Source organism: Chelonia mydas, chromosome 1 (assembly GCF_015237465.2).
Source record: "Chelonia mydas isolate rCheMyd1 chromosome 1, rCheMyd1.pri.v2, whole genome shotgun sequence".
Taxonomy (NCBI): domain Eukaryota; kingdom Metazoa; phylum Chordata; order Testudines; family Cheloniidae; genus Chelonia; species Chelonia mydas.
The window spans coordinates 304,419,052-304,445,769 of NC_057849.1; the positions used below are offsets into that span (position 1 = coordinate 304,419,052).

The following is a 26,718-nucleotide window of genomic DNA, read 5'->3' on the forward strand; positions in this document are numbered from 1 at the left end:
TGTGGCTGCCTCTGGCTGGTGTAAGTTTTTAAGAGGGAAAGACAACGTGTGACATGAGCCAATAACGCCATGCACCATATATGCAATGGGAAGTGGCGAGGAGGCAGGGCTATGGCCTCCCACTGCCCATTCAGGTTTGGACCGTGGCTCTCCAACAGGACCGACAGACAAGGTGCCAAAAACTTGCGACTGGTATTGCAACCTAGTGCACCAGGCTGGGGTGCCTGCAGAAGGTTGGGGCGTGACAGCTCGCTTGGGCGGGGGCTGAGCGCGGGGGGACGCGGTGCTGGGGCAGTGACAGCCCGTGCAAAGCTCCCCAGCGCTTGAGGGCGCCGCGCCACGCGCACGTGGTCCCACCAGCCTCCTTCAAGGCGGTGGAACTTCTGATTGGCCCCGCCCCTCAACCCAGGAGCGAGCCCGCCTCCGCTGGGAGGAGGCCAGGGGCAGCTGCTGTTGCTGGCGGTGCATTGTGGGACATGTAGTCCCTGCCCACTCCTTCACACGGCAACTACGTTTCCCAGGATGGTGCGGGCGGGCGCCAGCCGCGGCGGACGTCAGAGGCGCAGGCAGCCAATCGGCGCAGGGCCGGAGCGAGCCCCGTCCCCCGCCAATGTTGTTTTCGCCGAGTCGAGCTGCTGGTGTTGTTGGCGGCGGCGCCATATTGGAAGGGACGATCCCCCGTTAGCGAGAAGCCCCTTAGCGCTGGCCTCGCCGCCGCCATGCTGTACCTGGAGGACTATCTGGAGAGTGAGTGTGCGCGGGGCGGGGGTCCCGGCCGGCCGGGTGGCCGAGCGGAGCGGGGGGGGCGGTGGCGCGGGGGCTCCCCCTCCCCCTTCCATGGCGGTGATTGACTCCTCTCTCCCCCCTCCCCTCTGTGTCCCCGCAGTGATCGAGCAGCTACCCATGGATCTGCGCGACAGGTTCACTGAGATGCGCGAGATGGATCTGCAGGTGCAGAGTACGTGAGCCCCGCCCACCCCGCCGGCGGGGGCGGACGCGGCCCCGCGCGCTCAGCCCCAGGCGCTGGGGGCCGCCGGTGGCAGCGCGACTCGCACCCGCTCCCCTCGCCTGCCGATGCCGGGAGCGGCCCGGGCGGACACCGCGGGGGCTGAGCCGGGGCGGGGAGCGGGCCTGGCCCCGGGGACTCTCGCGGCCGGCGGGCGCTGTGGGACGGGAGCCCGCGCGGCGCAGGGTCCGTGCGGGGCTGGGGAGCAGCCGGGGCTCCTCACGCAGCGAGGGGCGGAGCGTGCTGGGCGGAAACGTGCCGAGCTGTTTCCCTTCCGTCCCCGGCTGCTTCGTGACCCTGAGCTGGGGAGCGCCGGGTGCGTTGAAATGACACCGGGTTGAATTCGGGTCTGCCGAGGCCCTACGGCAATGACAGTGGGCAGGAGTTTCATTGCTGGGTCTTGTGCTGCTCCCTAGGGCAAGGCAAGGTGGCACTTCCCAAACTGCATTTCTGGCCCTCAAGTCCCTGGCAGCGGGCTGGAGCTTCAGCTGCTCCCCCCCCGTAGGAGGCTGGGGGCCGCCTCTGAAACCTCTCCTGCCCCGCTTGGTGAAGGAGCTCCCTGAAAGTCCCCTTCCACTTCTGTTGGTACCCTACCTGTGCTTTGTCAGGCGTTCACCCTTCTTTAAGTATCCTCTTGGTATTCCTTTTTGCTGTCCACTTATGGCTCAGTCATTCTATTTACTACTTTTTAGGGCTGTCAAGCGATTGATTAATTGCACAGTTAATAATAGAATACCATTTATTAATTTTTTTCAAATATATTGACCTTATTTACAACACAGAATACGAAGTGTACAATGCTTATTTTATATTTATTTTTATTACAGGTATTGGCACTGTAAAAAAACAAACAGTATTTTTCAGTTCACCTAATGCAAGTACTGTAGTGCAATCTCTTTTTTATGCAAAATGAACTTACAAATGTAGAATTTTGTACCAAAAAAACTGAATTCAAAAATAAAACAATGTAAAATTTTAGAGCCTGCAAGTCCACTCAGTCCTACTTCTTGTTCAGCCAGTCAATCAAACAAGTTTGTGTGCATTTGCAGGAGATAATGCTGCCCGCTTCTTATTTACAGTGTCACCTGACAGTGAGAATAGGTGTTCGCATGGCACTGCTCTAGCCAGCATCGCAAGATATTTACGTGCCACATGCGCTAAAGATTCTTATGTCCCTTCATGCTTCAACCACCGTTCCAGGGCACATGCGTCCATGTTGATGATGGTTCTACTCAATAACAATCCAAAGCAGTGCAGACTGACACATGTTCATTTTCATTATCTGAGTCAAATGCCACCAGCGGAAGGTTGATTTTCTTTTTTGGTGGTTTGGGTTCCGTAGTTTCCGCATTGGAGTGTTGCTCTTCTAAGACTTCTGAAAGCATGCTCCACACCTCGTCCCTCTCAGATTTTGGAAGGCACTTCGGATTCTTAAACCTGGGGTCAAGTGCTGTAGCTATCTTTAGAAATCTCACATTGGTACCTTCTTTGCGTTTTGTCAAAATCTGCCGTGAAAGTTGTTCATTCTTAAAATGAACAACATGTGCTAGGTCATCATCCGTGACTGCTATAATATGAAATATATGGCAGAATGCAGGTAAAACAGAGCAGGGGACATACAATTCTCCCCCAAGGAGTTCAGTCACAAATTTAATTAACTCATTTTTTTAATAAGCGTCATAAGCATGGAAGTCTGTCCTCTGGAATAGTGGCCAAAGCATGAAGGGGCATGTGAGTCTTTAGCACATCTGTCATGTAAATATCTTGTGATGTCAGCTACAACAGTGCCGTAAGAATGCCTGTTTTCAATTTCAGGTGACATTGTACATAAGAAGAGGGCAGCATTATCTTCCATAAATGTTTGTCTTAGCGATTGGCTGAACAAGAAGTAGGACTGAGTGGACTTGTAGGCTCTGAAGTTTTACATTGTTTTGTTTTTGAGTGCAGTTATATAAGGGGGAAAAAAATCTACATTTGTAAGTTGTACTTTCATGGCAAAGAGATTTCACTACAGTACTTGTGTGAGGTGAATTGAAAAATACTATTTCTTTTGTTTATCATTTTTACAGTGCAAATATTTGTAATAAAAATAATATACACATTGATTTCAATTACAACACAGAATACAATATATATGAAAATGTAGAAAAACATCCAAAATATTTAATACATTTCAATTGGTATTGCTTAACAGTGCAATTAAAACTGTGATTAATCACCATTAATTTTTGTGAGTTAATTGCATGAGTTAACTGCGATTAATTGACAGCCCTACTTTTTTTGTTTTCAGGACCCATACCTTTTGGACTCCCTTTACCTCTTGTTGCCTGTAGGGCTTCTGTGACAGGATACCACAGAGAAATTTCTGCCCATGATTAGGTCTCTGCTTTGGTATAGTTCTTCACAAAGCCTTTGTGACTTCAGACGCTAAGCTGTGAAGCATCGTATTTTAAATAATTTTACTTTGATTTTCCATATGTTGTCTGTTGATTCCTCAGACAGGGAGGAAGACAACTCGGTAGCATCAGAATACATCCTTGAGACAGTCTGTAATGGATGAGCAAGTAAAGTGGTTTGGGCATGCAGTGTAGAGGTGTTAGATCTGTTTGCAGATGTAATCCAGTGAACTCATGTATGGGGAAGACCACTTTGAGGCACAACCTTGAAGACTTCCATAAGTCTAGCAACAGGTCAGATCATAGGCTTTTGAAGTAAAAGCCTGAGCCAGTCTTGATCTATGAGCATTGGGACTTCATGTTGCCTGGTGAGTTTGGTTGGTCAGTTTCACAGTCTCTGCTGAAGCATGCTGAACCAGCCCTCTAAAACCAGGGACGTGATCTGACCTGCGTCTCAGCCTTAGTGCTCTCTCGGCTTCATGGCTTGATGTCATTGGTACTGAATTATGGCTTGTTAAGTAAGGCGTTGCTTCTCCTTAAAATGTCAGTAGGTGGCACCGAGAGAAAACCAGCAGCCCTTTGACTTGGGCAGCTTCAAATTGAGACCCCAAATATCTCTTTTCCATTCATGATCAGGTGCTGCTTAGGGAAGCTGGTGAATCTCTTCACACAGTTAGAGCATTTTTTATACCAAGATCAGCTCCAGTGTCGTGGGAGTCAACAGAAAAAACTTTGACCCAGACCTTGGTTACCCCAGTGATTCTTGTGCAGTCGGTGTCAAAGCCTCCCAAAGCATTGTGGAAATTCCTGGCACTCTTTTTATCTCTTCCAGTCCAGCTGCTTGTGATCATGGCTGCAAGTTGGACACCACAGGTAAACCAGAGGACTGTTGGGATGCGGCAAGACAGTGATTCAATGTGAGGGTCCCACATTCCCAAAACTTTTAAAACAGTTGTGTAAGTCAACTGGCTTGAGTTGGTGCTGGCTTAGAAATTTACAAGTTACCTGGGCCAGGAACCCCCTTCTGTTAGAGTTAAAATTACTCTTGCACCATATCTTTGACATCTCATTACTAGGTAGTCATGGAAAAGTATAACATGGCTGGCTGTTTCGCCCATCACAGTCATGGCCAGAGCAAAGAGCAACAGAATGGTGACCAGTCTCCTGAGACTCAGCATGGGAATTTGTTCAAGTGAAGTGTTTAAAGTCTTTAACTTCAACCCTTCAGGTCTTGGATTACCAGGCCTATATAGCCAAAGGCCAACATCTGGAAAATGCCTCTGCCCTGGTAAAATTTTTTGCCCAGGAGAAGAGCCACAACCTTTAAAAAGTTGGCCCATAAGGGCTGCTATCAGAGGATCAAGAAAAAGTTGAAGGAAGTACCCTGTACCATATCTCACTGAGGACTTAAGAAGACAAAGAATGAAAAGGCCCTTCATTCTCTTGGCCCCCCTCCCACAAAGGAAGGGAGGGAAAACCTCTGTTTCAAAAGCAGCCTTCTATAACCGTGACAGAGTTCAAGGCTTGGCTTCACAGTGAACATCAGCTGAGGCCAAAAGATACTAAACCAGCAAAAAAGTTGGCTTTTTAATGGTTCTGGAGTATTTAGATAGCTGGCCACTTTGTTCCTTTGAATACATCTATTGTCTTGGTGGGAAAGGGAGAATAAGCTCTTTGGGCATATTGATCATGAGCCATTGTTGCATGGGCTGTAAGACTAGGTTTTCAAAAGCCTTCAGTATATAGTGACATATTGTCTCCTTGGCTTCTTGAAAGCCATTTCCCCAAAGGTTTTAAAAAAGCAAGTGGAAATTGTGTGGTGTACACATAGGCATGCATCGATCCCTTGATTTGCCCTGTTCAGAAACTACTTGACTACATTTTTCTTCTTTTTGAGTTCAATAAAAGGCTTATTCAGTCTGGGTCTATGTAGTAGCTTTTTCAGCCTGTGATAAACTGCTGTCTCTGCAGCCGCTTGTCAGGTTCTTGCAGGGCTTGACACTCTTCGGGACCTCCTTAAAGTAGGTCTGAAAAAAGCTGATGAAGTTTCCTCTTGAATCATTCATGTGTACATGTGAGTCTAGGTTAATTACATGAAAGTTGACTTTCCTTCATGTAATCAGTCCATAAAGTGAGCAAGCTTCAGGCTTTAGTGACTGGAGTACCTTACCCCAAATTTTAGAAGGTTGTGCTAGAGACTCATGTGAGACTCCTTTCTGAGGTTTTGTCAAAGCTCTATACTGATGAGCCTCTCATCTTTCCAGCACTGTTTCCAGGGCTCGTTCCCATCTTGGTGAGGCTCTTTTCTATATGCTGGATGCCAAAAGATCTCTCGGGGGTTTACGTGGAGTGACTAAATCCCTTAGAAAGCCGGTTCCACTTCATATTTTATTTTACTCCATTTTCTGCACAATACCAGCAATTGGAGCTGTGAGATCGTATTTTGCAATGGTGTCAAGTGGCTGGCCTGAAACTGGAAGTGTGTGTTCAAGGTTCATGTTATTGAGGCAGGGTGACCTCAGCTGTTGCACCTGAAAATGTTTCTATCTCAGATCATGTGCAAAGTAGTCATTGTCCTTGTTCCGTACATTTTACCAAATACTGTAACTTGGATTTGGCCTTTCGGTCTCTAGGTCTTGCAGAATCTAATTCCAAAATAAGGAAACCTTAATTTTTCTTGCCCTCTTGATTTGGTGTTTTGTTTTTTTTTTTGTTTTTTTTTTTTTGGTGGGGGATGTTCCCTATTTCAGCTGATCAAATGCTTTTGAAAGTTTTTTTTTGTTTGTTTAAACACTACCTCGGGCTGAAGTATTAAGCTTGTTGCTTTTGGGAGATTTCCATTCCTTGTTTTAAGAAATGAACCAAACAAGGCATTTTCCTTGTTCATGCTGACGGCTGTGGAATTAGTGGCTTTAGTTTTTCCTTTTGTGACGTCTCTCAAGCTGTAGATCTCACATAAGTCCGAATCCTTCCTCGGGTGGTATCTGGCAAGAATGGGGAATTACTTTGCAATTCTACTTCATTGAGGATACCATTCTGGCAGGACTTTCACATAGTTTCCCACTTCCTCACATAGTTGGAGGGGAATTTGATATGAAGGTGATGGGTTTTTCTCTTCTCTGTTTATTGCTCTACCTTTTTGAGGCACTCATTTTTAAATTATTTGGTTTTCTATCTGACTTTATTTCTTAGGAGGATACTTTGTTTCCTGCTCAAATTGTAATTGGCTGGAAAGTTCCAAGGTCAGCAGTTTAAAGCTGGGTGAGGAGTTTGGGGCTTGCTTCAGCTTGCTGCCACTGGTCTTAGGGACCAAAAAAACCTTTAGAACTTGGAGCCCTGCTTGTCTCATGCTGGAGAGCACAATATCCTGGAGTGAGAATCCTACCCAAATGACTTCCAAGAAGCAGAATTGCAAGGTAAATAATTCTCTCCCTCGCTCAGCTGCTTGTTTTTTCTCTAGTAGTTTTGATAAAACATGCCGCCAATTCTTCTTGGTTTAGGGAAAAACCCACCACCCTGTTCAAAATACACAGCATTTGTATATGTGAGATGGTAACACTCTTTTAATCTTCTGTGTGCTGCAGATGCAATGGATCAACTAGAACAAAGAGTAAATGAATTTTTTATGAATGCAAAGAAAAACAAACCTGAATGGAGAGAAGAACAAATGACGTCAATCAAAAAGGTAAGGACACTACAGGAGTGGGTCATGTTTTAAAAAAATATATAACTCAGAGATTGGTAGTTTAATATTAATTTCCCTTAATTTTGACTGTAAAACGTTGAGAACTGTGACCTGAATTAGGCTTTGAGTGTGCCAAATTGCACTTACTAAAAAAAGGAAAATTAGCACTAATCAAGAAGCTTTCCTCCAATTTTCTTTGTCAGTACAGTGTAGTGTTCGTTTGAAATGCTAGAAACATGAAGTGACGTCAGTCAGGTCAGTGATAGGGTGATCAGTAATAACAAGAGCCACATCATCTCACCCCCCACTCCCGTACGTGTAAGGGATAAAACAGAATAAATGCCCTGACTTTCTTTGGAGGGAATTGTGCTGAGCCTTAAAAGCATCTTCCCTTAGATTCTTCAGAAACTCTTATGTAAGGTGGTTTCATCACTTTGACAACTGATGTCATTTAGGGGTGGAGTAAATGCCCCTCTGCCATGTACATTGGTCAAACTGGACAGTCTCTACGTAAAAGAATAAATGGACACAAATCAGATGTCAAGAATTATAACATTCATAAACCAGTCGGAAAACACTTCAATCTCTCTGGTCACGCGATTACAGACATAAAAGTTGCGATATTACAACAGAAAAACTTCAAAACCAGACTCCAGCGAGAGACTGCTGAATTGGAATTCATTTGCAAATTGGATACAATTAACTTTAGGCTTGAATAGAGACTGGGAGTGGCTAAGTCATTATGCAAGGTAACCTATTTCTCCTTGTTTTTTCCTTATCTCCCCCCCCCCCTCCCCCCCGGTTCCTGTTAAACCCTGGATTTATGCTGGAAATGGCCCACCTTGATTATCATACACATTGTGAGGAGAGTGATCACTTTAGATAAGCTGTTATCAGCAGGAGAGTGGGGTGGGGGGAGAGAAAACCTTTTGAAGTGATAAACACCCGTTTTTTCATGGTCTGTATGTATAAAAATATCCTCACTGCATTTTCCACTTTTATGCATCTGATGAAGTGAGCTGTAGCTCATGAAAGCTTATGCTCTAATAAATTGGTTAGTCTCTAAGGTGCCACAAGTCCTCGTTTTCTTTTTGTGAATACAGACTAACACGGCTGCTACTCTGAAAAGTATCGGTATTCCATCCAATGGGTTGTATTCTTTGCCAACCTCTAGATGAAGCTGAATTGCTATAGGATGATGCTTTACCCAGAAAGTAGTCTGAAGGGACATGTGGTGAGGACCAGACTCGGGATCCATTGGGGGGGAATTTTTTCTGGACTTTAGGTCATCTGGCGCTGTGGTGGGCTGTGCTTTCATGTTCAAATCACGATGAGTCCCAACCGATTACAGATAAATTGAGTTTCAGCTTGTGGAGTTGGAACACTGAGGCCATGCCTGTACTGCAGACCTGCGGTGCTCCAGGTGTGCCACTAGTGTAGGTGCTTCTTATATCCACAGAAGGGGTTTTTCCATCCGCATAGGTAATCCACCTGAGTTCTTCTGTCGACCTAACTGCACCACAGTGACGGTTAAGTTGACCTAATTAGGTTGCACAAGGATACCCAGTGTGAAACTCAATTTATCAGTAATCAGTCAGGGATCAAGGTTATGAAAGCATAACCCACTCACAGCCCTGGATGACCTGAGGTCCATAAGATTTTTCTCCCATGGATCTTGTGTCTGGTCCTCACCAAATGACATTTTTTCACAGCTCAGAGTGAAGTAGTTAGGTCAGTGTAATTTTTAGATGCGGACCAGGCCTTAGTGGTGGTTTGGTTCTAAGCTTTTTGTACTGGTGGAGTGAGAATGTCAGCTTGAGTGGTTTAGATAGGTATTGTATCAAAAAACCCAAATGTAAATATGTAACGAGACTACATTCATCTGATATCAGGAAGCTAAAGGTCTTTTGAATTCTCTTTGTTCCTTAACTAACATGAATGGAATCCTTTATAATGGGGTGAAAACTTGATTCCATTGAAGTTAGTGGAAGTTTTCCCATTAACTTCAGTGGGGCCAAGACTTCACCCAATATGTTCAGCTAAGCAGGATAGTTTTCAGTCTCCCTTGGACCTTTTTGCAGAGGAGGGCAGCTAAATATTTGTGCTAGAAAGTTGCACTAGTTTAACAAACATAGATTTTAAATCTGTCTAGTTGACACAGGGATTTGTACCAGGTTAAGACACATCAGTTTAAACATACAGCTAACTTGATAAGCAAGGCTTAAACAAATTTTAGGTGTCTGTTTTTAGGGGTTTATACCAGTTTGACTAGATCAGTTTTAGATGTATTTAGTTAAATCAGTGGAGTTGTCTACTATAGACAGGGCCTCATGGCAAGTCTACAGTACAAAATTAAGTTGACCTAAGTTACATCGACATACAGCTGAGGCAGTAATTAAATTGCTTTTGCATGTCCACACGATGTTCCTTGTGTCGGCGTGCACGTCCTCACTAGTAGCGTTTGCATCGATGCAGAGAGCAGAGCAACATGGGTAGCTATCCCACTGTGCAAGTTGCCAACATCTAGCGCAGGATGCTTTGGGAAAGGTTTGTAGTGCCTCCTTGGGGTAAACAAATCACGCAGGGGTGACTGGGAACATGGTTTCAACGTTCCATGATGCAGGTCTCTCCATTCCATAATTTTATTTGCATCCCATAATATTTTGTGTCGCTTTCAAAAGCCCCTCAAACCCGCCTGTCTGTCATCTCTGTAAGAAGCACAGATCTGCACAGCTCTGCACTATTGTGGTGAGCATTGTGAGCACAAGCCTGATCCTGCAGTATTTGCAGATCTGCCAGTGGAGCTGTGGGAAACATGACGATTACTTGGAGGCTAGCTTGTTGTGGGACATAGAAAGACACAATTCAAGGTTGTTGTTAGCACTCATGGAGGAACTGCAGACAGTGGAGCACCAGTTTTGGGCCCAAGAAACAAGCTCTAACTTGTGGGATCGCATCGTTATGTAGGCATGGGACAATGAGCAGTGGCTGAAAAACTTTTGGCTGTGCAAGGCCACATTCCTGGAAGTGTGTGCGGAGCTTGCCCCAGCCTCTGGCGCAGCAGTGCCAGAATGAGAGCTGCACTGATAGTGGAGAAGGGAGGGGGTGATAGCTGTGTGAAAGTCGGCAACGTCCAGTTGCTACCCGTCAGTCAGGAATCAGTTCGGAGTCGGGAAATCCACATGGGGGTTGCTGTGATGCTGTTGTTAAGTGTGTGTTAATCACATCCTGCTACAAAGGATTCTGACTCTGGGCAATTTGCAGGACATAGTGGATAGTTTTGCAGCAATGAAGTTCCTGAACTGTGATTAGGCGATAGATGGTATTCATATCCCTATTTTGGCACTGGACCACCTTGCCACAGAGTACATCAACAGAAAGAACTATTTTTCTATCGTACTGCAAGCATTAGTGGATCACCAGGGATGTTTTACCAACATCGACACAGGCTGGTCAGAGAAGGCACATGTAGCAGGCATGTTTAAGAACACAGGCCTGCTCAGAAAGCTGCAAACAGGGTCTTTCTTTCCAGACCAGAGGATTACCACTGGGGATGTTTAAATGCCAATAGTGACCCTGGGAGATCCAACCTAACCCTTGCTCCCATGGCTCATGAAGCTGTATGCTGACCACCTCGACAGCAGCCGAGAGTGCTTCAACTAGAGGCTAAGCAGATGTAGAATCACTGTTGAACGTGTCTTCGGCCTTTTGGCTGGTATTGTCTACTCAAGAGATTAGACCTTAGTGAAAAAAAATCTTGATTATAGCTGTCTACTGTGAAGCAAAGGGAGAAAAGTTTCTGCTGGGGTGAAGGGCGGAGGTGGAGTGGCTGTCTGTTAGTTTTGAGCAGCCAGATACTAGGGCTATAAGAAGAGCTCAACAGGGAGCTGCTATATGGCTCAGGGGGGCTTTGAAAGACTATTTTAATAGTGAGCCACAGTAGTGTGTGTTGCTGTAGGTTGCTCTGCCTGGCATTGTTTTGTGGTTTTTTCGTTTTTTTTTTGTTTGTTTGTTTGTTTTGGTTTGGGTTTTTTTGTACCCTGGTATGAGCGGTCAGGTTCCCTCCCCACTCTGAACTCTAGGGTACAGACGTGGGGACCCGCATGAAAGACCCCTTAAACTTATTTCTACCAGCTTAGGTTAAAAACTCCCCAGGCACAAATTCTCCCTGGTACCTTGGATTTAAGTAATGCTGCCGCCACCACCAAGTGATTTAACAAAGAACCAGGGAAAAGGACCACTTGGAGTTCCTCTTCCCCCAGCACTCCTCCCAAGCCCTTACACCCCCTTCCTGGGGAGGCTTGAGAATAATATCCTAGCCAATTGGTTACAAAATGATCAAAGACCCAAACCCCTGGGTCTTGGAACAATGGAAAAATCAGTCAGGTTCCTAAAGGAAGGTTTTTATTTAAAAAAAAAAAAAAAAAGGTAAAAATCATCTCTGTAAAATCAGCATGGAAAATACTTTACAGGGTATTCGGATACAAAACACAGACTATTTCCCTCTGGGCAAAACCTTAAAGTTACAGAAAACAGGAATCAACCTCCCTCTTAGCACAGGGAAAATCCACAAGAAAAATAAAAGATAAACTAATCCACCTTGCCTGGCTTACCTATACTGGTTGCAATATTGGAGACTTGGATTGGGATGGGTTGGAGAAGATAGATTTCTGTCTGGCCCCTCTCAGTCCCAAGGGAGAACCCCCACACCAAATAAAGAGCGCAAACAAAACCTTCCCCCCCCTCCCAAGATTTGAAAATATCTTCTTTCCCCACTGGTCCTGTTGGTCAGGTGCCAACCAGGCTATTTGAGCTTCTTAACCCCTTACAGGTAAGGAGGAATTCTAGGCTATCCTTAGCTGTATGTTTATGGCAACCTTGTAGTGAGTCTATAGTAATATAACATTGCACATGCAGCTATTGCTGTTATCTGTGAATGATATCAGTCCCAACCACCCTAAATTGTTAATAAAGATGAATTAAGTTTCCAAACCCATGCAAACAGACACATTTGTAACTGAATGAAACTTTATAAATAGAGGGAAAAGAGCCTTTGAGGGGGAAAGAACAGTCATTTTCATTTCACAAACACATTCACCAACTGTGTGTGTCTCAGATCAGTGTATGTGCAGCCGTGATAGTCTGTGATCTCCCCCGGGGTGGAGTGGTACGGGTACTCTTGTGTTCCCAGATGCCACATAGAATGTGGAGTGGGGGATAGGGAGGTTCTGGAATGCAGTTATCAATGGGCTGCAGAGGGAGGCAAGCATGGGTCTGTTGAACATGAAGGTCAACAAGAGCCTCCAGAATGTCTGTTTGCTGCTAGAAAAGCGCTAGCATCTCATGCTGCATGTCTCTCTCCTTTTCCTCTCTGGTCTATCCCTGTCCATGCTGTCCTCAAGGGTGGTCCTCCAAGCCCTGTGCTAGGTATCTGAAGCACCAGAGGCTTACGGATTCTCTTTGGAACATGTCATCCCACGTCCTCTTCTTTTTCCTTCTTATCTGGCTGAGCCACTCTGCTGGTGTGGATGGAGAGAACCACAAGACCACAGGCGGTAGTTATTTTGCCTGATGTTGCACTCCTGAGGGTAATGGAGGCTGAAAGGGAACAGCTCCTACATGCATCCAGCTGTACACCGGGTTTATATTCCGCTAGCCTGTGTGCTGCAATACTGCCTGCTGAAGTAATTGCTGAGTGGTGTAAAAAAGTGTCCTACCGCAGTGAAAGAAATAAGGCAGCATTCCCCAGAAATCTTCATCAGAGGATTACAGACTACCTCCAGGAAAGTTTCCTCAAGACCTCTGTGGAGGATTCACGGGGCATCCCAGTGCACATAAACAAACTGTTCTGCAGGGCCCCTTCTGCTTAACTGTACAGGGGAATGAGAAGCAGTGACTCTACCTCTGTTGGTTATTTCACTGCCTCTTCTAGCATGAGTAAATGAACAGATGTGTCTCTTCGATATTAAACCAAACTGTATACTTACAAGAAGGTCCTTCTCCCACATCAGGCTCACCCACGCTGGACTGCTCTGGAGTCAAAAACAGGTCCTGGCTCCCTGCACCACTGGATTCCCCTGCCGACTGTCCCCCATACTCTTCCTCCTCTTCCTTGTCCAATGCCTTCTCCTCACTGTTCACTCTGGAGGCCTGTGACTCCAGCTACCCTGAGGTATCCACAGGACCTTTGGGGGTGGTGGCGGGGTCTCCACCAAAGATGGCAAGCAGCTCTTTGTAAAAGTGGCATGTCTTTGGCTCCACACCAGAGCGACTTAGCCCCCCTTGCCTTCTGGTACACCTGCTGCAGTTCCTTGGCTTTCATGCGGCACTGCTGCAGGCCCCTCTTGTATCCCTTCTCCTCTGTGCCCCGAGCAATCTGATAGATATACGGCATTTCTGTGGCTGGATCGGAGCTGTGCCTGCACAGCCTCTTCTCCTCACAGACTCTGGAGATCTGCCATCTCCTGTGAACTCCAGACAGGAGTGTGTTTGCAATGTGTAGCCAGCATGTTCAGCTGGGCAATTGCTAGATGAGCTCTCCACATGGAGTAAACAGGAAATGGGATTTAAAAAATTTGTAGTGCTTTAAAAGGGGAGGGTCATGTACCTCTGTACTGGCTTCTGGGCAGCAAAATTCTAAACAGTGACCATATTGGTCATGGGTGGGGCATTGTGGGACACTTCCTGGAGGCCACTAAAGTCGATGTAAGTAATGCAGTGCCGACACTGCGTTGGTCTAACTACATGGACCTAAGCACCGTGCCTTTCCGGGAGGTAGAGTTACTCAGTTGGTGTAGTGGGTGAGTTACGTCGTCGGGAGCAACATTTTAGTGTAGCTTACAGAGTTAGGTCAACATAGGTGCCTTGCGTCATCCTAACTAGTGTAGAACGGGCTTCAGTGCTGAACTTAACTCCCTTCAAAGCTATATTTAGTTTGCTTTTTGAATGACTAGGGAGTGGAGCATATTTATTTTAGAGGGCCAATCAGCAATCTACAATGAGTGATAAGTATTCTTTTTTTTTTTTTTTTAAAGCTCCTTTTGAAGTGGCACACAATTTAACATGCTGGATATTAGCTCATTCTATCAGTTATGTATGTGTTAATATAGAGTGGAACAAGTAGGCCCAGGTTTCCTTTCTTACAGCAAACTAACTTGTGTAATGAGACCATAAATATAGCAGGGAGAATACATCAGCACTTTTCATTCTCTGGTTCTGTTTTTGCTCTAGAAAAGATAAAAAATGTCAAGTAGGTATCACTTAAAAATGTAGGTGAATTAATCATTGAGAGATTTGTTTTTATAGAGTATTTTTTAAAGGCTAAGCAGTAAATTATATCGGATTTGTAATTCACTATGAAATATATAAATCAAAATGAGGAATTCAGTAATTATTCATAAAAGAACCACTCAAGTTATTTTGATCATGTTACCAAAAATCTCTTAACAGGATTACTATAAAGCTTTGGAAGATGCAGATGAGAAGGTACAATTGGCAAATCAGATTTATGACTTGGTAAGTAAACAAAAGGATTAAAGTGAATAACACAATTGTCTTAAGAAATTCTAAACTTTGTTATATGGGGAACCATTACATTACAGAAGTATTAACAAAAAGTTGTTACCATAGTAATGTATGAAAGATAAACTAAACTTGTTTTAAAAAGTGAAAGTCACAGTTAGAACTTAAACATCCATGTTTCCACTTCATTTAAAATGTTTTGTTCTGTTTTATGCAAAAAATATAGTGGTGTCGGTGAATGATGGACTGTGTTGCGTGCGCGCTCTCTTTTTTCTTTTTTTTTGAAATGCATAAATGAATTTTCATTGCATGTGTGCACAAGTCAAACCTTTAATTATTGCTGTAATGTTGAACTTATACTTTTTAAATACAAAATAATTTAAGATCCTAACTGTATTAACAGAATAATATGGGGAAGATGAGGAAACATCAGATAAGTGACTTTTTAATGTGTGGGCTGGCAGAGTCTTAAATAATCTTATTATATATTCCATGGGGGTACAAAATAAACAAACTGAAAACCTGTACAATATGTTTCAAAGGCACTTAATGATTTCTTGTCTGCCTTTCTCTTTGCTGTTTGTTAATGGGTTTATGATCTTAAACTATCTTGGTGAGTTGATAATTGCTAAAATAGCTTTGATCTACTAATATAGTGACATACATTGTTAGTTCTGTTGTATGATTACAGATGGAAGACAGTTTTTAAGTTCAGTGTTTTTTTCGAAGGCATTGTATTATGCAGTTTTCTCTTGTAAATCCCTGCATCACTGAAGTCTATCAAACTTCATTCTTCTAATGCATCTCATTAAATATTCAAAACTCTTAAATCCTCTGAAGGGTTGTAGAGTTTTATCACTGTTAAACAATTTCAAGTTTTGGAGGTCATCATTGATCTGCTTTAAAACAGGTAGACCGGCACTTGAGAAAGTTGGACCAAGAATTAGCTAAATTTAAAATGGAACTTGAGGCAGATAATGCTGGGATTACAGAAATACTAGAAAGACGTAAGTATACTCCATTATCTTTTGAAGAAAGTAACATTTTGTTTGTCAAAAGAAGATTTTGCTAAAAGTTAGCAGTTTGTTTTTGCTTGTTTCCAATATCTGTTTTGAGTTTAAACTTAAATGCTTTGTTACGGAGTGAAGCTCTTTTTAAAATATATCTAATTTTTTAAAACATCTTTATATGCTTAGGCATTGCCCCCTATATTACTATTTTAGTTATCTGAGAACTAGAAGGTGCTTAGTTTCTTATATAACTAGGTCCAAATCAAGTTAAGCTAAGGCATTATTTATTAATATATCAGGTAATATGAATCAGACATAAATAAGAATTATAATAACATGTAATCTTGCACAACTGAAAATTTATATTTGCTGTGTAAATCAAATGTGTTCTTAATTTAAGTTTTAAAAAACTGATCATTCTAGAAAATCCTACTGTCCAGAAGCTCAGGCCAATCAAAACCTGCTCTGGACAAGTGAAGTGTAACTTATTTACTGCATATCAAACAAGCTGCTCACCTGTACTTAAAACCCTGGATGCATTGACTGACTAGTGCATGTGACCCAAAGATTAAAACGAAAACTAGCATTATGTCCAGTTTTTGTAGAGGGTGCTGAATGGCAATAGGAGTGCTTAAAAGAAATACCTGGTTGGCTAAATTTCTTCTCCGGGTTTCCTCAAAGTTGTTATGCCCCAAAAAGCATTTTACAGAGTGCACTTGGGTAACTATTGTACAAAAAAAAAAAAAATAATTTTCTTTGATTATCAACCTTAAGCTCCAGTCTGTCTTTGGACAAGTAACTTTACTTTTTTCCTTGGCTGGACTTAATCCTTTATGTTGATACATTATGTTTTTTGCTAGATTTGTCGCAATCAAATGCTTAACAAACAGTAAACCCGTTTTCTATATTTTTGGAAACAATTTGACGGTTACAGAAAAAGATAATTGTTTTGTTTAGCTTGCAGTAGGACAATGTGTATAACATCTTAAGTGACTAAATACAACTCAAGTAAATCTTATAGGAAAATTACTGTTTTAATTGTGGAACAATGATTCAACATCTGCTTCCTTCAATCCTAGGACTAGTAAGATAGCAACTTAAGTCAGACGAGAGAGGGATCAGGAAGATGAGCTTTCTGTTACTCATGGCAAAACTGAATATTAAATATTTAGAAATGAAAATGTGCTTTGGCAGGTTGTATAGCTCAACTTTTTTACCAAGTTTTCAAAAAGGAAATGTCAAAGGTTCTAGTATTTTAGTGACCAAAGAATAAATATGTATAATTGAGTGTTCACAAGAGGGCAGGCACTGAGCTAGTCCATAACATGAGTAATGCTAGAACACCAAGGATATCCTCAAAATGTAACCTTGATGCTTAGTCCCGTCCTGTTAAAATGAGTTCTTGTCTCAGTCATCTGAGCACTTCTGTGTTCATTCCCAAGTATCTACATTTAAAAAAAAAAAAAAAAAGTGGTGGAAGTGGTAGGGTAATTATTGAACTATAGTTCTTTTCTTGGATTATTTAGACAACTTTTCACAATCTAATCTGTTGTCCTGTAATTAGATAAACTAAATAAGATAAAGTTAAAGTCATAATTAACATTGATAGGATGAATAGGTTTCAGCCCATCCAAAATGATGTTGAATAAATTTGAACACAAATGTTTTTTATTTTGTATATTGTCTTAACAATTGCTTTGTCATTAAAGCCTCCCCTATCACTTGATTGTGTGGCCTCCTTGAAGTCTACTGCTACAAGAAACTTTGACTCTTAAATATAGGTTCTGCATCCTTTAGTTATTCCCTGAACTTGGAAATTGTTCCTTTTTTTGGATCTGTCTTTCTTTTCTAGCCAAAAGCAGATAATAGCTGAAGGTTTGCCTTAAAAATGCAGTTGTGTCCTAGTGCTTATCCAGTTCAGTAGAGATTTTGACTTTTGAGTGGTTTTTAATGGATTGAGACCTCTTGGACACACAGTGAAAAATGTTGTTTCTAAGGTCCTATCTTTTTGTAAAAAATCTACCACAAATAAAAAAATCCATGATCGAGCATAAAACTATCTCAGAGCAAACCAGCAAGTAAAGCATAGTAAAATGGCATATCTGAGTCTTCCAACTTTTGAGGCCTGATCTGAAACTCATTGTAGTTAGTGGAAAGGTTCCCTTTGGTTTCAGTGGGCTTGGATCAGTCCCTTGGTGTCTCAGCTTCACTTGACACTGAGGGTTGTCTATTCAGCATTTTGGAGCGAGTGGAAACGCCTCCCAGTTTGGATCAACAGACTTGTGCTGGTGGGGCTTGCTCTGGTGCTCTAAAAATAGCTGCATAGACAGTGCTTTGAAGTCCAACTCATTCTGTAGGATTCCTGGCTAAAACGAGTACAACTGTTTTTGTGGAATTATTCTTTGTATTGTACAGATCTTAAAGATGGATTTTGTATCTAAAAGTGAAGATGACTTGAAAGATTAAAGTTAACTACACTGCATCGTTTCGAGGTTGGCATTTAAATTGTCCTGCTTTTGTAATTGTATATTAGGTTCTCTGGAACTGGATACACCATCACAGCCAGTGAATAACCATCATGCCCATTCGCACACTCCAGTAGAGAGTAAGTTTCTGGAATTGAACATTTCATCATCAGTTTTACTACATGTGTTGGTGAAATATTTCAAATGTATAACGTTTTATTCAGAATTAGGTATTTCCGGAGTTCTCCTCATAACCCTTGTTTGCCTACATTTCAAAAACCCCACCAGCATTTGGCACAACTTAGTGGTGTTAGTATTTGTTCAAGGGAGGCCCAAGAATGAAATGTCAGGGTTTTTCTGTTGGGACTGAAGTCAGTTAATAGAGCTGTATCGTTATAGTACCTGTTTATTCTTTCCAGGTTATGGTAAAGGCTATTGAGTTCTTTGCTTTCTTGAGTACTACATTCACTTTAAAATCTAGTAAACAGTACGTTTGTTTTTTTCATACAGAAAGAAAGCATAATCCATCTTCTCACCATAGTACAACAGATCATGTTCCTGAAAAGAAGTTCAAATCTGAAGCTCTTTTGTCTACCCTCACTTCAGATGCCTCTAAAGAAAATACACCAGGTAATCTAAATGCCAGATTCTATTTTATTGTGCCTCTTGGAGGAGGGACAGTAAAAATTTCAAATTATAATTGTGTATTCACAAAAATTAAATTTTTCTCACTTTGAGGAAAAAATTGTTTTACTATTTTTACTTTCAAAGTGGTGGGGAGGAAGTTGGACCACAGCTGTTAGGAAGCAGGTCAGACCTGCTATTTAGCAGCAATGAAAAAAGAATCCTTTTGTTGGATTGTCAGATATTTTAATGTAGAGGAAAGGAAGCTACATGTATACTGTAACTTCAAAATTTTTCTGAATTTCTGTTCATTTTCAAGATGCATGCATTCACAGTCCCTTTTTCCTTGTGGTGGAGAAGTCAGCACAGTAATCAAATTAAGCTGTAACTGAACTGTTTTGAGTCGTATGCAAAACATCAGATCAATTTCATTGCTGCGTCTCCTTTTATCTCCTTTAATTTGAGCTCTGTTGTCTTGTAAACTGAGCTTGGTTTTGTGAATAACACTTATCAAGCCTGCTGATGGGCTGTAGGGAAACTGTGGTCTCGGTGACATTATTTCAAGGGAAAGAGCGTGATTTGTAAATATGGACTACTTTTACTTACTTGTAAGTAAGGTTTGTGGTGTCTCTGACTCTTTTTGGTAACTTGAGTATTTAGTGCTTTGCTATTTTTAATAGTCTACTATTCATAGTCATTTATTACTTTTTTTTAAATGCCCTGCTACTTTAGGTAAAGTGTATGCTAGCTAAATATTAGGAAACTGCACTTTCTTTACAAAGCGATTAATTCACAACTGCAATCAGGTATTGTGTTAAAGTTCTAGTCCTTATCTTCTTGGATATATGATTTATTTTGCTGTTAAGAATGGTATGGTTGTTACAGTAGCATTAAATTGCACTTTTTTGAGGATGTGCATTGTAGCCATCAAAATTACAACCAAAAGACTGCACTGGACTCAGATTAAAGAGCAGCCGCTGATTCTTAACTGGAGAGATTAGTGAGGATTGACATGAGGCACAATCTCTTCCACAAGACCACATTGTCTTGATATGCAATGAGGGGGCAAACAAAGATGGTAAATCAAACTGGCTGTTATGCGTGGCAGTAATAAGCAATGTGTCATGACCAGCCCTTCCTATAGCATTGTTATAAATTAAGAGAAGTTTCTAATCTTTGATTGTTATTTGTAACCTTTTCTGCTTACTAAATGTAAAGCTATTTTTAGTTTCACTTTAAATTTCATAAATGTGTTTTGTTCATCCAGGGTGTCGAAACAGTAATTCATCATCCTCTTCCAACAATGCATACAATGCAAACTCTTCTCAGCCACTGGCATCCTATAACCTGGGCTCATTATCTTCAGGATCTGGAGCTGGTGCTATTACCATGGCAGCAGCTCAAGCAGTGCAAGCCACAGCACAGGTAACCCCTCCCCATAAAATATCTTAAAGTTGCCATTCATTGTTGGTTATGGAGAAAGGCTTATGCTCTTTTTTAATTTGAATTCTCATGATCGCTTTTTCAGTTGACTTCTCATAATGTTGTGCTTCCCTTTATGTTGTGGTTTCATGACATAAGACTTGCAGGAAAGGGGGGTTTGGTGTGGGCTTTTTTTCATTAGGCTGCTTGTACCATAATGTAAACTGGATAGTAGCTACAATTTAAATAAAAATATTTGCACAGCTAGTAGTTCATAGCATGGTGATTTCTATAGGAACTGTATAGTATACTTTATTCTGATATCAGTGTTTCCTTTAGATGAAGGAAGGAAGAAGAACATCCAGCTTAAAAGCCAGCTATGAAGCCTTTAAGAACAATGACTTTCAACTAGGGAGAGAATTTTCATTATCCAGAGACTCAACTGGATATTCATCATCAGCTCTGGCATCTACATTAACACAAACATTAAGTTCATCAACCACAGATTCACGGAGTGGTCGAAAAAGCAAGTATGTTCTATTTTGTTCAGCTATGTTTAGCATGTTGTCTGTCAGTTTATATCAGGGATCCCAAGCTCAAATTACCAGGAGGGCCGCATGAAGTCTAATACATTGGCCCGAGGGCCGCATCACTGGCACTTACCCCCGCTGCCCCTGGCCCCGGCCTCACTCCACCTTGTCCATGAGGCCCCGCCTCTTCCCACTCCTTCCCCGCCCCCAACTCTGCCCCCTCCCCACCCCATTCCAACCCCTTCCCCAAATCCCTGCCACTGCCCCGCCTCTTCTCCAGCTCCTCCACTGAGCACGCAGCTCCCTGCTCCTCCCCCCACCCTCCTGGAAACTAAGTGCTGCCAAACAGCTGTTTGGCGGCGGGAAGCGCCTGGAGGTAGGTAGAGGAGCAGGGATGAGGCGCGCTGCGGGGGCACCAGGGGAGGGGAGCTTGGTGGCCACAGGAAATAACTGGGGGAGGGAGGGCCAGGGAGCTTGGTGGGCCACAACATAAAGCTCCGCGGGCCACGTGTTTGAGACCCCTAGTTTAGATGATGGGGGGAAGAATACTAAAATGTAGGGCCCAGATCCAGAAAGGACTTAAATGCCTAAATTTTGGCACATCTGACAAAATCCCTGTTCAGCTGCTGCTTAGCACTAGAGATGCCTAAGATGTCTAAACTTTTCACTGTAGAAGTTCTCAGCTGCCTACTTTCTGCCACTGGGCATGTGCACAATGCATCAGTTTAGGTGTCCAGGCACCTATATAATGCCTAAGCCCCAGTGCTGTCCTTAAATCAGGTGAAGATAGGCATGTCTCACCGGTGGAGCGTTCTTAAAGCACACCTAACGCCCCATAAAACAACCAGGGGATGTGGGGGGCAGAAGGAGCAGCACTTGCCTTTTATAATATTTAGCCCAATGGTTTGGTTATTCACCTGAGATTTAGGAGACCCCAGTTCAGTTCTTCCCTCTGCTTGATGAGAATGGATTTGAACATGTTTGCTATCTGGCCAGTGAGTACCCTGATCACTGGATTATGGGACATGCTTAGTCTCTCCTGTTGAAGCTGTTCCACTGTTTATAAATATTTAAATAAGTATTTGGACAGGTTGAGAGTGATTCTACAGTCCAGTGGTTAGGGCACTCACCTGAGAGGTGGGAAACCCATGTTCAAATCCGTTCTCCTCATCAGGCAGCTGGGGGAATTGAACCAGGGGTCCCATATCATCAGTGAGTTAAAATGAGATCTTGGTAGTTCAGGCTGTTTGTTAACTTGTACCTAAACATGCTCTCTGCTAAATTTGTTTTCTTTTGACATTGCAATTCTCTTTTTGTGATGTGCCTTGGAATGAGTTAGCACACAAGTACTGCTCAGTTTACAATTCTCAGTCTAAGTAACAGTTTTTCTTATCTTCAAAGAGCTTACACTTTTCTGCTTGTTGTAGATTGTTGGTTTTATTTCGGGGAATGGATGTAAAGATGACTATTCAAAAATCAGCTCTTTGTTAAAGATTACATGTGCAATATAGATTAATTTATATACAAATTCCCATTTATTTCATTGGTTACTTGTGTATTAACAACGTGTATTGTTTACATTGACCTATGAAGGCTGTCGGTGCAGTGATTGTGAAGTATGAGTCAGTTGTATTTGGCAGCTTTAACACATTAAATTCCATCAATTGGAATAATAGGCCCCCATCTTGTAAGGATACCAGAATACAAAGTCGCTCTTATTCTCTGGCAAAGAGAAGCAACATATCCATCTGAATTCACACTACTTGCTGAATACAATCTGTTCGAGAATGACACTTGATTACTATAGCATGTGGGCACCTCATCAAAGATTCGTTCCAGCACTTTCCTGAGCCTTGTTTCCTCATATTTCATTGAGTTGGCAGTAGAGTGAACAGGTCTTACTTCAGAAAGTATTTAGTATATTTATTCATTTTTCAGAAACAACAATAAGTCTTCAAGCCAGCAGTCCTCATCTTCGTCGTCATCTTCATCTCTGTCGTCATGTTCTTCGTCGTCTGCTTTAGCACAAGAACTATCTCAGCAAACAGCAGCAATACCAGAGTCTGATTCTAACAACCAAGTTGATTGGACCTATGATCCAAATGAGCCACGTTACTGCATTTGTAATCAGGTAAGTGCTCTGTATGTAGGAGTCTCAAACTCAGCAGCACCTCAACAGATGTGCTGCTTGATTATAATTCAGCCTTTCAACCCACAAACGTTAGTTTGTAAAGTGTGAAACTTGTATAGTTTCAGTTAATTGATGGATCTCACTCAGTTCAGATCTTTGTATCACTTTGTGTGGTTGGTTGTTATTTTAAAAGTACAATGAATACATATTTGTTGTATCTTGCTCAAAATCATACTGTGTACTATAATTAAAACAACCAAAGTGCAACTGAGTATATGTATATGTAGGTACTGCTTATTTGGAATAGCCAATATCAGTTTACCCCTGCTTCAGGTTGTCAGGAAAAAAAAGTATAAACTAAATCACAATGACAGTAGGTAGTTAGTAATGGCCATGTAGTACTTTGAGATGGCAGATATATTCGAGCATACAAGGACAAAATTTTAAAACCTGTCCCTTTTTTTCAGTTTCTTTTAATCATCCCCATGGGCAGTGTAGACATCTGCTTTGATGGGGTTTGAAGATATTGTGGATAGGTAGCTTTTTGGGTATTTTTCTTTTAAGCTTCTGAAACAGTTAAAAATTCCAGGGCTAGAATACTGTCAATATACGCTCATTAGTGACATGAATAATGGAGTTGAATCACTGGTATTTATTGCTTATAAATATTGTTTTGTGACTGTTCTCATGTGTGAAGCTCTCTAGATGCTTTACTAATGGAAACATCAAAAACTTGGTCAAGCTGCCTTTTTACACACACGCCCCTTTTTTATAGGAAGGACTTAATTTTACATGCTGAATTTGTTTAAACACACTTTGTTTACTAGTTTGGAATATTAAGCAATTTTTGCAGGTAAATTTCCCTTGTATTTGATCAGTTTTGTTTTCAGGTTTTTGGATGATTTCTACGAGATTGCGAAGTCTATTCTTACTTAAAATAAGAGGGAAGGTTGGGGAGGTAGAACTGGGACTATGGTCCAAGCATATCTGTATTTCAGAGAAGCGAGTTTTTACACAACCTAAGATTAATAGTTATGCGTCTAAAATGTTATAAATTCCAATGAAAACATTTGGTTGTGTTTGTGTTTTTTTTTTTTTATACAAGTGTGTGCCATTTGATACTGTTTGAAATTCTTGAATCTGAAAGTGGAAACTGATCATAAACAAATGTGGAATGGATGTTATTGAGGTTTCAGGCAGATGTTAGAAGCGCTCAGCACTGAGTGCTGGCCCTTCATGTCCAACTTGAGACCTGCATGAACTTCACTGTCTTTCTGCATAAAGACAAGCAAATTGGACTTCAATATTTATTTCTCTTTTAAATAATCTAGTGTTGAAAATAAATGTCATTGCAACATATAGGTTGTCAGTATCCTGTTGTTTATTTCAGAGCTTATATAGGAAAACTGCCATAGAATTATTCAGTAATTGAAGATGCTGATTATTTACTATATTAATAGCTTGAATTTTATCCTTGAACTAGGTGTCCTATGGTGAAATGGTGGGCTGCGATAACCAAGATGTAAGTAGCAAAATGCTAAAGACTTGGGGGATGAGAATTTGTTTTGTTTACTATTGTGCACATGCACTGGAAGTAGTTTTTATTAGTTTTTTCCTCTGGCTAAAATGACTTGTATATTCCAGTTTTCAGTTTAAAATGAAAACTGATAAAACTCTCAGTAATTTTTCAAGAATCTGTTTTGGAAAAGAAAAAAATTGGGTGAGGAAGAGTAAGAACCAGCAAAACTTCTTGAAAGGGACTTGTGATAGAACTTGTAGCAGCCAGTGACCAGAATGCAAGTTCTAGTCTGCATTCCATCTGGCTCATGTTCTCCATGGTTTGTGTGTGTGAGAGAGAGAATGGGCAGTTATGGAGAGAATAACTGCTAAGAGGGAATGGAGAGATTGCACACTTGGCTACCTCACTGTTGCTACCACTTGTATTTCATGTGTGTCATTACGCAACTATGCCAGAGAGCTCAGAGGTTCAAGAATAAATAAAGCAAAATCAAGAGATTAGCACAGTAGAAATTGCGGCAGGTAATCGTGCAAATTCACAGGTAATATAAAAGCAGTGTGAATGATATGTTTGATTGCAATGTAAAGGGTAGTCTACATGGCCCACAGTTTGGACTTCAGGGTTGTGAACTGCAGCCCGTGCTAGCATACTGTACTGTAACTCCCCTATGTGGATGCCACAGGCATGAAGTAAGAGGTACCTAGTTTGTGTTAATGTAGTGCTGTTTAAAGAGGACTATATTAATGCAAACTAGATATCTTGTGCTTCTCACCCCTAGCATCCACATGGTGGAGTTACAGCACAGCATGCTAGTTTACACCCCAATAGTCCAAACTGCATGGCCACATGGACAGCCTCAGACATAAATAGAAATTCAGTGTGCTTGTTTTTTTTAAATGTATAATGTGAGTAAATGTGTATGCCAGTGCAGTCACTGTGTACTCCTTTTTAACTGTGTTTTTGTATTAGTTCCTCTTAGGAGTTGTCAGATTCTACATACTTAAATAACTCCCCTTATATCGTTCTAGCGTAGTGCTGTTTTACTTATTGATGTCATGTAAGCTATCCCAGTTCAACTTTTTTTTTTTTTTGAAAACTAAGATAGCTCATTTACTCCCCAGACCTTTATAAAAGGTGATAAATCATATGATTTCAACCATGCTTTAACATGTAGCTTGATTGTTTAAAATGCACTTTCTAAGCATGGTTTAAATTTTTACCTTTTTCTAGGTGCATGGGTCCAGGTGTGGTGGTTCAAATTTTCTGTCATCTTTTGTATTTATTATTGGAAGTGCACATTAGGAAGTGAAGTTTTTTCATTCACCTCTCTTGTTTTTGCCCTTCTTATTGTCACTAGTAACTTTGTTATGAGGACAGGATGTCATTTTGCAGACTTCATTTTCATACTTCATAAATATCCATTTCTTGCCACAGGTGCAATAAAACTTTCTCTGTCTATTTCTATTATAGTGCCCAATAGAGTGGTTCCATTATGGCTGTGTTGGATTGACAGAGGCACCAAAAGGGAAATGGTACTGTCCACAGTGTACTGCTGCAATGAAGAGAAGAGGCAGTAGACATAAATAAGTTTCTTCATTTGGAAAACAAATGACATCCTAAAGATTTTATAGAGGACTTTAACAAATCACATTTTGCAACCACTTAAAGAAGGATTAATATAGCAATCATAAGATCTTGAACTATTAGTTTTGCTAGTTGTGTTTTAATATTGTAAGTAAATTATTTATGCACTACTGATGTGCTATAAATATTACTCCAGTTAGCCTTGGATTGTTCCAGTGGCCAACATATGCAGACATTTGTACTCTCAAACCATTTTCTCAGAGCAGTGGGCATTCTACAATAATTCAGTCTTCAAAGAATTCTAACAAGAGAAGATTTTAAGTATGTTTTATATTGAACAGGCATATTCTGCTGCATGTACTGTACTCAAGAGCTGTTATATAACAGTATGTATATAAATGGAGCAAAAAGTCAGTGTATCTAAAAAGAATATAAGGCAGTTGTTTTTAAAATGCCTTTATAGCTTTGTTTCTTTGTGAAACTAAATTCAGCAGGCTGAAGAAAATGGTTCTTGTATAAAGCGGGCTGGTGTCCTCTAGAGTACTTGGGTACATAAAAAACAAACTCCTGTAGAGTAAAAACAAATTTGTGCCATTAGTCTTTCTATGTCTCTGCACCAAACAGGGTGCAGATCATAAGAAAAAGGGTGTTAAAGTGATAAATTTTTTATACCAAATGTGTTTATTTTTTTGTGCAAGTAATCCTTTAAATTGGAATTGTATTAGGTGTTAACATTTAAAAAAAAAAAACTCAGATGTTGATATTGATGCTTTGCATACTTTGTTGGAAAAGAATAAAACCTCAGAATTAATCTGTCACTGGAAA

At 41.4% G+C, this 26,718-nt stretch overlaps 1 protein-coding gene across 3 annotated transcripts; it reads left to right on the plus strand.

The window, feature by feature from the left end:
• The first annotated feature begins 508 nt into the window (after positions 1-508).
• ING3 (inhibitor of growth family member 3) lies at positions 509-26,718 on the plus strand. 3 transcript variants are annotated; one of them, XM_037888940.2, is made up of 12 exons: positions 509-747; positions 887-958; positions 6,987-7,087; positions 14,537-14,602; positions 15,519-15,615; positions 18,152-18,223; positions 18,594-18,713; positions 19,975-20,132; positions 20,469-20,659; positions 22,598-22,790; positions 24,274-24,312; positions 25,780-26,718. In XM_037888940.2, the coding sequence occupies exons 1-12, from the start codon at positions 720-722 to the stop codon at positions 25,894-25,896; spliced, it is 1,254 nt and encodes a 417-aa protein (XP_037744868.1). In that variant the 5' UTR covers positions 509-719; the 3' UTR covers positions 25,897-26,718. The 3 variants fall into 3 exon arrangements, with proteins under 3 accessions (XP_037744868.1, XP_037744870.1, XP_037744869.1); XM_037888942.2 differs by having other exon boundaries at positions 672-747; positions 887-951; XM_037888941.1 differs by lacking the exon at positions 509-747 and adding an exon at positions 6,595-6,818.

Coding starts and splice junctions, on each gene's coding strand:
- ING3 (XM_037888940.2), top strand. CDS start 720: ATGCTGTACCTGGAGGACTATCTGGAGA. Junction 7,088..14,536: donor AAATGACGTCAATCAAAAAG/GTAAGGACACTA, acceptor ATCTCTTAACAG/GATTACTATAAAGCTTTGGA. Junction 20,133..20,468: donor CAGTGCAAGCCACAGCACAG/GTAACCCCTCCC, acceptor TGTTTCCTTTAG/ATGAAGGAAGGAAGAAGAAC.